We start from the raw sequence: 16,319 nt of genomic DNA, 5'->3' as shown, positions 1-16,319 counted from the left end.
TTATTTTTTTATTTTTTTATTTGCATTTAGACAATATTAGGTTGGAAAAAGATGGACTAGTGTTTTTTGGGGGGCGGAGGGTCTATCCCCAGCTAGATGCCACTTTTGGAAAATAGAAAAATGTGAGAATAAAGGTTCTGTAGGAGATGACCAGGCTGAGCCTGAGAAAGGGACCAAATGCATCATCAATCACAAGTCCCTTCACACCCACAAGAATTCTAAGTCAGCCTACCTTGATTTCCTTCTATTCTTAACTCTTGCTAATTTCCTTTAACTGGTCTAGAGAGCTTAAGCTTACAATAAATCTTTATACACATTGAAACTGCCTGGATTTCCTAATTTTCCGGGTGTTGACAGGTTCTCTCTAGATATGTTTTTTTTTATTTGCATTTAGACAATATTAGATTGGAAAAAGATGGACTAGTGTTTTTTGGGGGGCGGAGGGTCTATCCCCAGCTAGATGCCACTTTTGGAAAATAGAAAATGTGAGAATAAAGGTTCTGTAGGAGATGACCAGGCTGAGCCTGAGAAAGGGACCAAATGCATCATCAATCACAAGTCCCTTCACACCCACAAGAATTCTAAGTCAGCCTACCTTGATTTCCTTCTATTCTTAACTCTTGCTAATTTCCTTTAACTGGTCTAGAGAGCTTAAGCTTACAATAAATATTTAAAATAAATAAATAAGCATCAAAGTATGGAATCCAAAAGCAAACTATTTACTCTTTTCTCTTTAGCTTCATACCCCTTATCGTTTTCTTATTCCAGATGTGAATGAATGTGCAGAGGAAGGTTATTGCAGTCAGGGGTGCACCAACAGTGAGGGTGGTTTCCAGTGCTGGTGTGAACAAGGCTATGAACTTCGCCCAGACAAGCGCAGCTGTAAAGCCCTGGGTAAGAAAGAGTCTTCGGCTCCAGGCACTGGGGATCATTCAGTGCTTAGAATCCATCCGTGTGTCTGATGGATGACTGCTGGCTTAGTTCACGGCTTCAGTTTCTCCACGGTATTTAATTTTCAATTGTTGCTTGTGTAAGGAGGCTAGTCTATTTTTCCACAGCCTGATGACTCTAGTCAGGCTGGAATATAGCTTCCATTATTCCTTGACAATACATTTTGGGATGTGTTTACTAGATTTGATGTGAGTTATAGTCCAACACCTTTATTTTTTATTTTTATTTGCATTTCTATACCGCCCTTCTCCCAAAGGACTCAGGGCGGTTTACAGCCTGATAAAACCACAGATAAAAAAATTAAAAAAACAAATTTAAAAGACTGATTCAAAATTGGCTGAAAATTCTAAAAACTAATAAAAACCCCATTAAAAACCCCATTAAAAACTATTAAACTATTAAACCCCATTAAAAACTATTAGGCCAGTCCTTTAGTGGTTTCAGAAGTAAAAATGGCAGCTCTGTATGTAGCAAAATTTATTTATATTTATCTATCAAACTTTTACAGTAGTGGCCAAAATTGTGGAAACCTTTTGGGAAAAGTGTATTTTTGAGGTTTGATGGCTAATAACACCACTTTTGGGGGGAGTTTCAAGATAATCATATTCCATGGCTGGAATGGCCTGGGAATAGCCCAGACCGTAACCCAATTGAAAATCTATGGAGCCGACTAAAGAAACTTGTTAGTCAGAAGCGACCCAGCAATAAAACCCAGTTAATAGAATCAATCATTCAATCTTGGTTTCACATTATAACAGCTGCAGAACTAAAAGACTTGGTTCACTCCATGGGAAGACGTTGTAAGGGTGTAATTCATGCTAAAGGCTACCCAACTAAGTATTAACTGACATGGTGATAATTTTTGAATAGCTTGTTTTTTCTATGGTGACAATTTTTGTATATCTCATTTTTTCTATATGTTTCACTTTTCTTCTTTAGAACTGCTAATAGCAAATCCTTTATAAAAGTTATTGCATTACTTTCTTGATTAAATTATCTGTACATTGATATATAATTTTATGGTACTACTCCAAAAAAATGGTGTTATTGGCTAGTTTTAGAAAATATACTTTTCCCAAAAGGTTTCCACAATTTTGGCCACTACTGTATGTTGCCTGTCTTCATGGAAGCAACTCTAAAATTGCATAACCTGAGTCTCCAGAATAGAATATAACCCTTAAAACCTTGCTGCAGCTCTCAGAGCTCCCTCATAGTAACCATCAATCATATGTTTTACTGGGGAAGAAGAGGGACATTATTAGAAGGATAGGATAAAATAAAATGAATTGTATTTAACTTGCTTTATAATTAAATTTAAATGTAAATCAGGCCTATGTTACTTTCTCCAATCTCCACTTGGATTTTGGAGCGCACCACCATGCGATTAAAAATCAAGTGTGGCTTATGTCTCTCTCTCTCTCTCTCTCTCTCTCTCTCTCTCTCTCTCTCTCTCTCTGTGTGTGTGTGTGTGTGTGTAGCTATCTCTATATCTACATTTCAATTTATATCTACATCTATATTTATATCTTGGTCATAATGGACATTTCAAATAGTTACCTAAATGTTTTAGTGATTTATAAGACAAGAGGAAAAAGACCCTTGTTTCCATTTTCCTTTTATATATCAGGACAGCCTTAGCCATGGCTCAATGGGACTATTCTTGAACAACCATTACTTATCACACTCTTCCTTCCTCTGGGTCCTAGGTGGGCTAGCCATTGACTGGATCCATGACAAGTTGTACTGGACAGACTCTGGGACATCTCGCATTGAAGTGGCAAATTTGGATGGAATGCATCGGAAAGTGCTTCTTTGGAAGAATCTAGAAAAACCTCGTGCAATTGCTCTTCACCCTATGGAAGGGTAAGTATGAGAGACTCACTGTTTGCCATCTTAATTTATCAGATGAAATTTGCTGAATGAAGACTCCACTTTAGCTGCCTGGAGCGAAATCTAGATTTGCCAGTCTACAAATGAATTAAGACCTTCCATATGACATGACTGTATGACTGTAACCTCGTTGCTGGTATCCTTAAGATTTATATTGACTGTTTCGTAATATGATTTGATTGCTTATTTGTTCCCTATGACTGTCATTAAGTGTTGTACCTTATGATTCTTGACAAATGTATCTTTTCTTTTATGTACTCCGAGAGCGTATGCACCAAGACAAATTCCTTGTCTGTCCAATCACACTTGGCCAATAAAGAATTCTATTCTATTCTATTCTATTCTATTCTATTCTATTCTATTCTATTCTATTCTATTCTATTCTATTCTAAAATGCCATGAAAACTAATGACAACTTCCCCTAGAGGAAGAAAACGGAGTTGGTGATTTTTTTACAAATGTGTTATTACTTTTATTATGTTTTACTTGTTGCGTCTGATAACACCTCATCCCCCATATTTTAGAAGATCTGTAGATAGAAGAAGGAATCTGTAAAAATCACCTTCTCTACATTTTCAACTTGGAATATCCTGTAACATAATTCTATTTACTGGAACTTAATGTACTCTTTTGATAGCCTTATTAAAAGAACACGTTCTCCTGTGTTCTGTAATGTAAGCTATGTTAGGATAGATCACTCTTCTTCAAATGTATTACCCTCCAGTTGTGTGAAGTAACTGCTAGAATTCTGAGCAATTACCATGCTAAAATTCTGGAAAGTTAACTTTGTCCATCTGGAGTGTACTCAGTTTGAAGAAAGCCACTGTAGGTGCTAATTTGTGAAGCCAAAAGATTCTGGTTAATAGTTTATTGGCAAAGGTTCATAGCCTTAATCTGTTATCCTTATTTGCTTTCATCAGCTCAATACAATCAGTTGTAGTATTATGTCTTTAGCTTTAGATTGCTAAACTAGTGGCTGTTTTGGTTAGCAATGTCTGTTGTCCTTTCAAGGAATTTCCACTGTTCACATTTTTTTTCTCTTTTCCAATAGTACCATCTACTGGACAGATTGGGGAAACACTCCTCGCATTGAATACTCTAACATGGATGGCTCCAATCGGCGCATTATTGCTGACACTCATCTCTTTTGGCCAAATGGGCTAACTATCGACTATGCAGGGCATCGGATGTACTGGGTAGATGCCAAGCATCATGTTATTGAGAGGGCTGATTTGGATGGAAAGAACAGGAAGGCTGTTATTAGTCAAGGTGAGATAAGGAAATTGGGATTGTTATCTACTAGATAAGCAACTAAGTGATGCCCTGAGTAACTCAGATAATACTGTGTGGCAAATCAGATCATTGATCCCAGGAGTTTGAGATCATCAGTCATTTGCTTTCATCCCATATCTGATTTTTCACCACGCTAATGCCAGCAGTCCTTTCAACTGCTGATGGTTGGTATCTACCAATTCACAAACAAGTTATAAAATCTCAATGACTGGGACATACAATATGAGTAGCAAATTGCACTGTGATGTTAGCCTTTACCTCCAGAACTGGAAATATAGAGTACTAAGGCAGCAGAAACCAGCAGAAGGTTTGCTTAGTTTTGGAGGTATTATTAAAAGAAAGAGACCTTTTTTGTCTCAGAGATGGAAGCAACCTTGAGTAAAGAGTGACCATAACCTTTTCATCTGCTTTTATTGGATTCTTGCTGCAGGCCTTCCACATCCATTTGCTATCACTGTATTTGAAGATAGCCTGTACTGGACAGATTGGCATACCAAGAGTATAAACAGTGCCAACAAATTTACTGGAAAAAATCAAGAGATCATCCGTAACAAGCTTCATTTCCCCATGGATATCCATACATTGCATCCTCAACGCCAACCAGCAGGTAACTGCAGAGAGAAAAGGCAAGATATTATCGTTAAAAGACAAGTGTTCTATCACAAACAAATACTGACAGGCAAATGCTTCCTCAATCTAACACTCTTTGTAGAATATAAAAATTGTCTTAGTGATTCAAATTGAATTGTTCGATCAGTGCTGTACATTCAGAAAACATGAATTTCCAAAGACATAATCCCAGGTAAAAGTGAACAGCTATAACATTTTCTTAGAAGCAGTGGCCAAACAGTTCTCCACATAAATTCATAAATGATGGTATAATATGATAATCTTTCATTATTGTTGTTGTTATATTACTATTGCTGTTGGCATATTTCTCTGTACCTGGAAAAAGATTTCCTAATTAAGCTGTCTCTACTATTGGGAAAAAACCGTTGAATTGCAATAAATATCTTCATTAATTTTATTCATGCTTTACTTTCCTTGTAGTATAAAAGTCCACAATTTAATAAAAATTACCATTGGACTAATATTACTAGTGGCTTATCAGTATGTTTCCTTGTTGTATCACGAAAATAATTTTGAAGTATGAAAAGTATATGGCTATATCCTTTATAAATCAGGGGTGAATATTTCTATTTTAGAATTACACTAGACAGATACAAATGCACAATAAATTAAGCCGTTCCAAAATAGAACCGGCTTCATTGTATCTCTGGTTCTTTTCCCTGTATAGATTATGGTATTTGCGTTTATGTATGTGTGTGTGTGTGTATACCTGTGTATATATAAAATATCTCTGTTTGGCTATTCGAGCAGGGAGAAATCGCTGTGGAACCAACAATGGTGGCTGTACTCATCTCTGTTTGCCAAATAACAAGGGCTATACCTGCGCATGTCCCACAGGTTTTCGGAAGACTAGCGGCCATACTTGTGCCCAGAGTAAGTGTGATAAGGAGTTTATGTACCTTCATAACATGTCTGTGTGCACACACATGAGACAAATTAAAGAATTTTAACAAAATTACATTTAAATGATACAGTAAATTTCATGTGAAGGGGTCATGGAGAAAGCATTCACAATTTAATGTCAATATTACAACGTGTTTATGAAATTGATGGCAGGATGACATTTGGATTTTTTGGTTGCTGTTTTTCCAACTTTCCATATAAAATATAGAATATTTTTTTTCCAATTTTATAAACAAAATGAACAAATCAAAAGTTCAGCTGCAGAAAAGCATTGGTGGCATGATGAAAGATGTGGGGTATCTGCAAGGAAAGGTGGAATTCTTGCCTTGGGAAATAATAACTTATATTTCTTAACTTGATACCGTTTTTCACTTAATTGGAAAATATAGTATAAATATCTCAAACAACTAAAAAGACTGCTGGGGTAGGAAGACTATGGAAGTTTATAAAATGCTGAGACTGTAATGGTAGAGAGAAGTTGAACAGAGGTAATATTAGGAACTGCAACTCACTCAATGAAATAATTTGTCAGTTCACAACCAATTGCTCTTCCACACAATGCATAGTTTGTAGAATAGTTTGCTTCTAGATGCAATGACAGCCTGTGGCTTGACCAATTTTTAAAGTTAGTTTATTAATGGAAAATTGGTTTGTCAGTTCTTAATGCTATAAAAATTACATTGAACCTATGGGCTCAGAGGCAGTAGAAAGTAAATTGCTAGACTTGCTAATGAAGGGCGGTTTTTGAGTTGTTTTTTCTTTCTGGGCTTTCTAAAGGCACCTGACTAGCTAATGCTAGCAGTGGCACTGATGGATCCTGAGCGAACAAGTTCATATTCTTCTTCCTAATATTTAGAATAATGGAACCGCCAATTAATGCACCCTGTCATATCCTTACATACAGGGACATTTTATTTAAGAAGAAAAAAGAACATGTTCTTTTTTCTTCTAATCCTAAAATCCCTCTTTCAACAGTATATACTCACTTCCATTTGCTCTGTACTTATTTGCTACTTAGTTAAGAGCCATGGTGGCACAGTGGTAAGAATGCCCTTTTGCAGGCTAGCTTTGGTCTCACTGCCAGCCAGTTAGTATCGATTCTTTCTATCCTAACTGGCTCAAGGTTGACTCAGCCTTCCGTCCTTCCAAGGTCGGTAAAGTGAGGACCTAGATTGTTGGGGGCAATATGCTAACTCTGTAAGCTACCTAGTGAGTGCTGTAAAACACCATGAAGTCGTATATAAGTCTAAGGGCTAGTGCTAGTTCATGTCTGGCCTACATTATAGATTGGACTTTTATATCCATATAGAAAGCATGGATATAATAGAACTTCGTTGTGCCAAGATCACTTTTTTGTGTTTGTTACCATAATTTTCTGTTAGAGATATTAAAAGAAGACCTTTCGACCTTTGATCAGGTCTTGACAAGTTCCTGCTTTTTGCCCGAAGGATGGACATCCGTCGTATCAGCTTCGACACAGAAGACCTGTCTGATGTTGTCATCCCCTTGGCAGATGTGCGCAGTGCTGTGGCTCTGGACTGGGATGCACAGGGTGACTATGTCTACTGGACAGATGTTAGCACTGATTCCATTAGTCGGGCAAAATGGAATGGAACAGGCCAGGAGGTAATATCCTACAGGAGCTCAGTGGAAGCATATAAGTTGCTTGTCTTCTTGGTGTTTGTTTTGTTACACCCATTTTGGCTCATTATAACTATCTAATCTTTAAATTATATTTTTTGAGGTATATATTCCATGCATATATCTTAAACTGGACTGATTCCAGATCTCTGTTTAAACAACTGAACATTCATAGTCCAAGAAAGGTCCGTGCTTCTGGTTACAGCAATATTGCCCTCAGAGTTTCATTGTGTTTGTTTTGTTGCTAGATTGTGGTGGAGAGCAGTCTTGAAAGCCCAGCTGGTCTTGCTGTTGATTGGGTCACAAACAAGTTGTACTGGACAGATGCAGGTACTGAAAGCCACTGCCATATTGGCAAAAGAGTTCATTTGCTACTCTGAAACATAACCACTGACCGAAAAATTGCCTTCCAAATTCTTAGCAGGATTATTCCCAATGCATCAACTGAGATGTACTGTATGAATGAGACTCTTTCAAACTCTATGATCATGATGACTTTAATAACATTGTACCTTCCTGTAAACAGTGGACAGGTTGCAAAGAAATTCTGGGAGTAAGAACTAATTTTATGTAATTTTTAAAAAGAGTGTTCTGAAATAGGAAAATCTATAGCATATCAATTTATTCCTGCAGAAATGTCTCTGCATGGCACTTTATTTGAAATGTTTGAGTTACACATTTTAATCTTACACTGATGTACTTGGTTTTTCAATATTATCAGGAGATGCAAATGTGGAAGTTTGCTTTGTATTGTAACACTGAAATTACGGAATAATTCAAATGGTGTTTATGAAATTCCAAATTGAAATATTCCAGTAGACAGAATTTTCAGCCAATCTGAATCAATTTGTTTTTCTTATGGATAAAAAGAACATGGAACAGTATTTAAACCTATAATTAAGAAAAGTTTTTGGTAAAATTATCCTGTGTTTTACTTGCTTTAATAGAACCAATAGTTTCTGAGTAACGATAGAATAGAATAGAATAGAATTTTTATTGGCCAAGTGTGATTGGACACACAAGGAATTTGTCTTGGTGCATATGCTCTCAGTGTACATAAAAGAAAAGATACGTTCATCAAGGTACAACATTTACAACACAATTGATGGTCAATATATCAATATAAATCATAAGGATTGCCAGCAACAAGTTATAGTCATACAGTCATAAATGGAAAGAGATTAGTGATGGGAACTATGAGAAGATTAATAGTAGTGCAGATTCAGTAAATAGTTTGACAGTGTTGATGGAATTATTTGTTTATCAGAGTGATGGCCTTCGGGAAAAAACTGTTCTTGTGTCTAGTTGTTCTGGTGTGCAGTGCTCTATAGCGTCGTTTTGAGGGTAGGAGTTGAAACAGTTTATGTCCAGGATGGCTAGATATGAGGATCAAATTAATTGAAAAAAAGTTTATAGAGGTCAGGAGTTATTATTCTAGACCAGGGGTAGTCAACCTTTTTATACCTATTGCCCACTTTTGTATATCTGTTAGTAGTAAAATTTTCTAACTACCCACCGGTTCCACAGAGGGTCTTTTGTTTGCGGTCACAATATGGCGCCATTTAGTTTCACTTACATAATGTGAATTAAACGTATGCGCAGGCGATACAAATAGTATATTTTCAGAAATTTAAATTGTCACGGGGAATTTTATGAAAACCTAATAAAAATGTTTTTAAATAATGCTATGAAATTTTTTTTAAAAGTCAATTAAATTTAAAAAAAAGGAAAGTGCTTCAGTATCGGACAAAACCCCTACCACCCACCATGAAAGCTGGAACGCCCACTAGTGGGCGGTAGGGACCAGGTTGACTACCACTGTTCTAGACTAAGGATACTTTGTAGGCCTGCTGAGGAAATCATTTTGCTGATATAACCTGTTGGTTTTCTTTGCCATGGTGTGCGAATGTAATTTTGGTATGGATTATTTTCTTTTATGATTTTTTTTTCCTGGTTCTGAGGGCTGGTTGTTTTTTCCTTTCCCTTTTCTATCAAATGCAGGAACAGACCGGATAGAGGCATCTAACATAGATGGAACCATGAGGACTGTTTTAATATGGGAAAACCTAGACAGACCAAGAGATATTGTGGTGGACCCTGTTGGAAGGTGAAAACTTTTCTCTTAAGACTGCATTGATGCAATTCCTGTATGTCATTACATTTTGATTCCTCATGACAGTGATATCCCTGAAAGTTTCCTGTTATAATTTTATATATAATTTTTTAAAAGTCTGTAGTGTTCATTCTTCTGTGCTGATACTTATGGTCTTCATAAAACAAAGACCCAGCCCTAATATCCTGTATGACCAATACCCTTAAAAGATTAATTCAGGGATAGACAATGTAGTATTCTCTAATGTTGAGAATAAACCATAGACAATCCAGTGTTGAATTTTGCACCAAACCTGGTCATTGATCATGATCGCTCCAGCTAATAGGGGTGAATGAAAATCTTTTGCAGGGTACGGATCTGCCTGCTTATGAGTTAACTCTTACAAACAAACATTAATATGTCATAAAGAATAAGGAGGATGACCATATTAAAGTTATCTGCAGAAAAGGGATGAATAATGTAGCCGTTTTGACTAATGTGTAAGATATTGTAAATTACAACTCTCTGCAATCCTTCCTTTGGGCTAACTTGGCTGGAGCTATTGTAATTTATAATTCAATACCATATGAAAAGATGCTGGCATATTTGGCAAATGTAAGCAAATACCTAAATAGCCACGGCAAAAGTGGAAAGCCTTCCTTGTTTAGGGTTTTCTTTTCTGTTCTGTTCTCTTTCTTTCCTAGCGCAGTTAAATAAAAATTGTCAGATTAATAAGGTGTAGCAGTTACACACCATTTTGGGTATTTGTATGCAGGTTCATGTACTGGACTGACTGGGGAGCTAACCCAAAGATTGAGCGGGCGGGAATGGATGCCTCTGATCGGTTGGTGATCATCTCTTCCAACCTGACCTGGCCCAATGGACTGGCTATTGACTATGAGTCTCAGCGCCTCTACTGGGCAGATGCTGGCATGAAGACAATTGAGTATGCTGGCCTGGATGGCAGTGATAGGAAGGTAAAATAGCCAAGTTGAATTGACTTCTGGGAAAGGGTAAATAGGAGATACACAATGTTTGTTTACAAAAAAACATACATGTATTCTCTTTGATCCAACATTCCCCATTCTGATCTTCAGAGGAGTTCAGCTGCTCTCTAACGGGACAAAATGAATAACTTTTGAGTGAAGACTAAGACAATGAAATGTATGGAAAACTGTGCTGGATTGTTGAGACAGGCTTAGACTTCCCCTGGTGCCAGTGGTGGAATTCAATGTTTTTTACTACCGGTTCTGTGGGAGTGGCTTGGTAGATGTGGCAGGGGAAGGATACTGCAAACTCTCCATTCCCACCCCACTCCAGGGGAAGGATACTGCAAAATCCCCATTCCCTCCCCACTCCTGGGGGAAGGATACTGCAAACTCTCCACTCCCACCCCACTCCAGGGGAAGGATACTGCAAAATCCCCATTCCCTCCCCATTCCTGGGGGAAGGATATTGCAAAATCTCCATTCCCACCCCACTCTGCGGCCAGCCAGAGGTGGTATTTGCCAGTTCTCCAAGCTGCTCAAAATTTCCGCTACCAGTTCTCCAGAACCTGTCAATACTTGCTAAATAGCACCCCTGCCTGGTGCCCATAGTAATTCTCAGTCAGGTCCCTAAAGGTCAAGCACATTTGAAAGGGATCAGGTTGGGGAAACTTGCTCTACGGTTTGTCAAACATGAAGGCAGATATATGCGTCCCATATATCTGCCTTCATGTTGCATGTTGGATCCTGCAACATTGGATAATGTTGCAGGATCCAATCTGGGTCAGTCACCAAGACCAGAGGTTTAGTCTTCTGATGTTTCCTGAGGATGGGCTCCAGCATGAGCCCGAAAGCTCAGAAGACTAAACCTCTGGTCCTGATGACCGACCCAGACTGGATTCTATAGATTGTACAGTCTAACGCTGCTTCTAAGGCAGCTGTGCATTGCAGTTTTTTTTTAAAAAAACTGCTCTTTTCCTGGCAGTTGGTTGATTTGCTTTTGGGATTGACAGATATTGATCGGGAGCAATTTGCCTCACCCATTTGGACTCACTCTTTACGGCGCTCGGATTTACTGGACAGACTGGCAGACGAAAAGCATCCAGAGTGCTGACAAAAGGACAGGGTTGGATCGTGAGAGTCTACAGGACAACCTAGAAAACCTTATGGACATCCATGTCTTTCATCGGCAGAGACCTGCAGGTATGGAGGTCTTCTGCATCAAGATAAGAAGTTACACGTCTTTGGGCTATAGATAGAAAGAGTTTCAAGTTTTTTATTATACTCTGATATACCGGTGCATAACGTTTATGGTACCACTAGCTGGTACCCATTGATACCCACGAAGTCCCCTTTTTTTTTTGATTCTACAGGCAGCTCTTAAGTTATGACCACAACAGGGACTGGAAAATTAGTTATTTCAATGGTGTGGTCATAAGTGAGGCATTATGTGACTACCGCCAATTTTACAATCTTTTTTTGCTGTGGTCTTTAAGGAAATCACCACATTAAGTGAGACATCACTTGACTGCGACTCCGCCAGCTTCTCCATTGATTTTACTTGTCAGAAGCTGGTTGGAAAGGTTGCAAATGGCAGTTATGTGACTGCAGGACACGGCAATTGCTGTCAATGCTCGAAGGATGCCAAGTGCCCAAATCACATGACTATGAGGATGCCATAAATGCAAGGACTGGTTGTAAATTACTCTTTTTCAATGTAATCATAACTTCGAATGTTTGGTAAATGAGTGGTCATAAATCAAGGACTACCTGTAATGTTCATAAGGGCCGGATAGCTCAGGCTGGTAAGGCCTGTTATTAAGAACACAAAGCCTGCAATTACTGCAGGTTCAAGCCCGGCCCAAGGTTGACTCAGCCTTCCATCCTTTATAAGGTAGGTAAAATGAGGACCCAGATTGTTGGGGGGGCAATAAGTTGACTTTGCAAATATACAAATAGAATGAGACTATTGCCTTATACACTGTAAGCCGCCCTGAGTCTTCGGAGAAGGGCAGGGTATAAATGTAAACAAAAAAAAAATGTTATTTTTTAAAAAATTAGACAGGACCACATGTAAAAGCAGCTGGAACCATACTAGATTTTATTTCGTTTACACATTAAGCTAGATTAGAGCAGTAATTACATTAATTTAATTCACTTAATGGAAGAGATTGGATAACCATTTGTCTGAAACAGTATAGGGTTTCCTGCCTAAGCAGGAGGTTGGATTAGAAGACCTCCAAGGTCCCTTCCAACTCTGTTATTCTAAGACACATATTTCTAAGTATTATCACTCTATTAGATTAAAAACTATAAATTGGTATAGTCTTTTGATGAGCTGGGAATTTTGGTGAAAGATTTGGAATCCTGAAGCATAAGTTTGTGCATCAGTTTCTTTTTATGGAAAGTATTCCCTTACCCAATTCAAATATATATATTCTATGCCTATAGAATTTTGTAAACCACAGTTATTCCTAATCACTTTTTTAATACATGGTTTCGCTATTGTTTCTTTCAGTGCATACACCGTGCCACATTAATAATGGTGGATGCAGTCACCTTTGTCTCTTGGCTCCACTTCCTAAAGGCTACAGCTGTTCTTGCCCTACTGGCATCAACCTACAAGCAGATGGCAGAACATGTTTATCTGGTGGGTCTCTTATCTCCTCTGGTTCTATTAGTCCCTGGAAAAGAGTAAGGTCTCCTAAACTCCACATTCCGACCCTAGAAAAATTATATACTCAAATTACAAGGAGTATTTTACTTACATAAATACCTGTTCTACTTCGATAGAATTTTATGTGTGTTGCAGTAGCTATTACTACTTTTCACCCAAAGGTAGGAATAGCTTAGATGATGATGAAATGTCTACATAAAATATGTTCCTATATAAAATTAGGTCTGATCACTTACTAGACAGAATTACTAGATAGAATTTGGAGGAAGCACTATGCTTTGTAGTATCAGACATAAATGCATTAACAGATATCTTGGTAAAGTGGAGTAGTTGTATTTCTTGAATCCTTGCTGCTTTTCAATATTATGCGATATTTTGTTTTACTAATTTTAATAACATTAATTTAAACATGTAATTATGCATTGAACTCCATCTTCAACTTTGCAGGAATGATTACCTTCCTAATCTTTGCAAGAAGATCGGATATTCGTCTGGTTTCACTTGATATTCCATATTTTGCTGATGTAGTTGTCTCAGTCAACGTCACTATGAAAAACACCATCGCCATTGGAGTCGATCCTGAAGAAGGTTGGCAATATGTAATTTAACCATTTTAGTTGTGGAATTGTTCAGGGCAGAGTAAATTTGCTGCTGTTTTTGCTTTTCTTGATAGAGGAATATAGAGATATGTACTTTCTCCTTTACTTTCCTCCATCTTTGGAAATTCTTTTTCTAGCAATAATAGTACAAATAACAGACTGAAGACATAAAAGCACCTGAAGACACACTTTACAATGTTGTTTTTCACCAAAATAATCCTACGTATTTATGGACTAACAAGGGAATTTAATTTCAATAAATGAAACTAATGTTGTTATGTTTTCTCAACAGGAAAGGTTTATTGGTCAGACAGCACACTGAGGAAGATCAGCAGAGCTTCACTGGATGGGTCTCAGTATGAAGATATTATTACTACAGGTAATAAATAGTTGGTTTGGTAAATATTAGACATCTGCTCCAGGTTCTTTCAATGATATGGATTCTTTACAATGAAGTGAACTTTTTTGGGGGGGCATTATCTTCACCTGATGCAATTCCTAAAGCTCTAATATAAAGGTTGCCTCAAACATCCAGTGATATTTTGAGGAGACAGAATAGTATATACAATATATATAGTATACTGTACAATGTAGTGTATGTTACTGACACTATAACAATATTTCTTTTGATGTAGGATTGCAAACCACAGATGGATTAGCTGTGGATGCTATTGGCCGCAAAGTGTATTGGACTGATACGGGAACAAACAGAATTGAAGTAGCTAACCTGGATGGGACAATGAGAAAAGTTTTGATATGGGAAAATCTGGACAGCCCACGGGCAATTGCATTATATCATGAAATGGGGTGAGTGCTAACAATGGATTATCTTGTTTTCAAAGGAAAGTCTGCAGAGGACAATAGAACATGACAATAAGTAATATATTGACTTTTCAATGGATAGTTTATTTGCCCCTTCTTTTCCTTTAGGTATATGTATTGGACAGACTGGGGTGAAAATGCTAAACTGGAGCGAGCAGGGATGGATGGCTCTAACCGCATGGTGCTTATTAGCAACAACCTGGGATGGCCTAATGGTCTGGCTGTGGATAAAGCTGGATCACAACTATTTTGGGCTGATGCACATACTGAGGTTAGAATGACATGACAATTTTAAATGTTTGGTGTAGAAAGTTGCCTCAGAGTGAAGCAATGGAATGTAAAGATGAGTATGAGATCTTAGGGATTAAGAGTAAATTTGTACATATATGCGTGTTCATCACTCTGGGATTCTAACATCATTCGATGACTTGCATGTCTAAGACACCCATAACCAATCAAACTTCATTGGTTAAACATCATATTGGTTGACATTGTCTCAACTTCTGTTTCACTTGAATATATTGGTATACAGGTAGTCCTTGACTTATGACCACAGTTGGGATCAGAACCTTGGTTGTTGAGCGAAGTAGTAGTTTAATGAGATGTCATGTGACATCCGCTTTGCTCAATGACCACAATCCAATTGTGATTGTTAAATGATTGGGCAGGTAGTTAGGCAGATGGAGTCCTAGGTAAGGGGGATGCTTCAGGTGATAGGGGAGACCCAGGAGGCTCCCTTCAAGAGCTAAAAATGGCCCCTGTCAAAATCTAAGCAGGATTTTCAGCTCTGAGTGAAGAGACACTTGTGCATGATCTGTGCTATGTCTCCCAGGGCATTCCCACCACCTGCTCTTTATCTTACCACACTGGCTATTTAATCTCTGGTTGGACTTTGGCTCCCTTGTCTCTGGGGCTGATTATAAAAGCTGCCTGCCGAAGGAGTTCAGCTCCCCTCTGCACATGGAAGGAACTCCTTCATTGGGGTTTAGAAACAGAGCCAAAATCCTCTGGGAACACCTTTGGCAGAGCCAAAGAACAGAGCCAACATCTTCAGGATTCCAGCTGTTTCTGCACCCTGCTGAAGAATTTCACCTCTCTTTGGGATGCAGCTTCTTTCAGTCAGCTTCCAGAGACACGAGGGAGTCCTCTTGGCAGACAGCAGCAGGTTGCAATATTTTCTGCCAGCTTCCCTATTGACTTTCTGGGGAAGCTGTAGAAAAGATTGCAAATGGCAATCACATGCCTGCAGTGTGCTTAGAAATCAGTCATGTGTGAACAGGTTACCAAGCAACCAGATTGTGAGGGTATCAGTTTATGGGGTGTAAAGCATCCTTTCTGAGACTATCATAATTCCGGATAATCATTAAATTAATGATCGCAAATTGAGAACTACCTGTATTGCTGTCTGATGAGTTACAGATAAGAAGCAAAGAGAGTCAGATTTTAGAATCTAGATATGGTAGCTTAGAATCTTTCTGTGACTTGGTTCAATCTTTTATATATGTACATTGTCTCTGAGGAAAAAAAATTTAGGATGATGAGTTCACTCACATATCTGTCTCACAAGGCATGGATGTTTTCTTTTCAAAGTTGAAATGGAGCCCTAAAATTCACTGTTTTCTTAAACATATGCCCTGATGAGGCACCCAAATGACAGCATTATTGATCGCTAGATTCACACAGTAAATTAAATCCTAATCCCAGAATAGCAAAGTATGTTCTCTTAACCTGCTGATCCAAACACATAAGATGGACTGATCAACACAACATGCTAACAACTGGGTAGACTCCTATTTTAGCCTGGTCCAGAGTGTTGTGGAAATCCAGCCAATCAA

The 16,319-nt window shown here is 38.0% G+C and overlaps 1 protein-coding gene across 1 annotated transcript in view; it reads left to right on the top strand.

Moving 5' to 3' along the window:
- Positions 1–16,319, top strand: part of LRP4 (LDL receptor related protein 4) — a 123,539-nt gene that overhangs the window by 91,114 nt on the left and 16,106 nt on the right. The window contains exons 13-27 of the mRNA XM_058161972.1: positions 769–894; positions 2,658–2,814; positions 3,893–4,110; positions 4,565–4,741; positions 5,515–5,637; positions 7,085–7,293; positions 7,557–7,638; positions 9,310–9,415; positions 10,176–10,377; positions 11,400–11,589; positions 12,905–13,036; positions 13,511–13,651; positions 13,955–14,041; positions 14,298–14,469; positions 14,593–14,755. Coding sequence (XP_058017955.1) covers positions 769–894; positions 2,658–2,814; positions 3,893–4,110; positions 4,565–4,741; positions 5,515–5,637; positions 7,085–7,293; positions 7,557–7,638; positions 9,310–9,415; positions 10,176–10,377; positions 11,400–11,589; positions 12,905–13,036; positions 13,511–13,651; positions 13,955–14,041; positions 14,298–14,469; positions 14,593–14,755 — 2,285 coding nt within the window. The remainder of the gene's footprint in view (positions 1–768; positions 895–2,657; positions 2,815–3,892; positions 4,111–4,564; positions 4,742–5,514; positions 5,638–7,084; positions 7,294–7,556; positions 7,639–9,309; positions 9,416–10,175; positions 10,378–11,399; positions 11,590–12,904; positions 13,037–13,510; positions 13,652–13,954; positions 14,042–14,297; positions 14,470–14,592; positions 14,756–16,319) is intronic.

The sequence above is a fragment of the Ahaetulla prasina genome, chromosome 1 (assembly GCF_028640845.1).
Source record: "Ahaetulla prasina isolate Xishuangbanna chromosome 1, ASM2864084v1, whole genome shotgun sequence".
Classification (NCBI taxonomy): domain Eukaryota; kingdom Metazoa; phylum Chordata; class Lepidosauria; order Squamata; family Colubridae; genus Ahaetulla; species Ahaetulla prasina.
The sequence above is the reverse complement of the archived record's forward strand: the minus strand, read 5'-3'. Positions and strand labels throughout refer to the sequence as shown.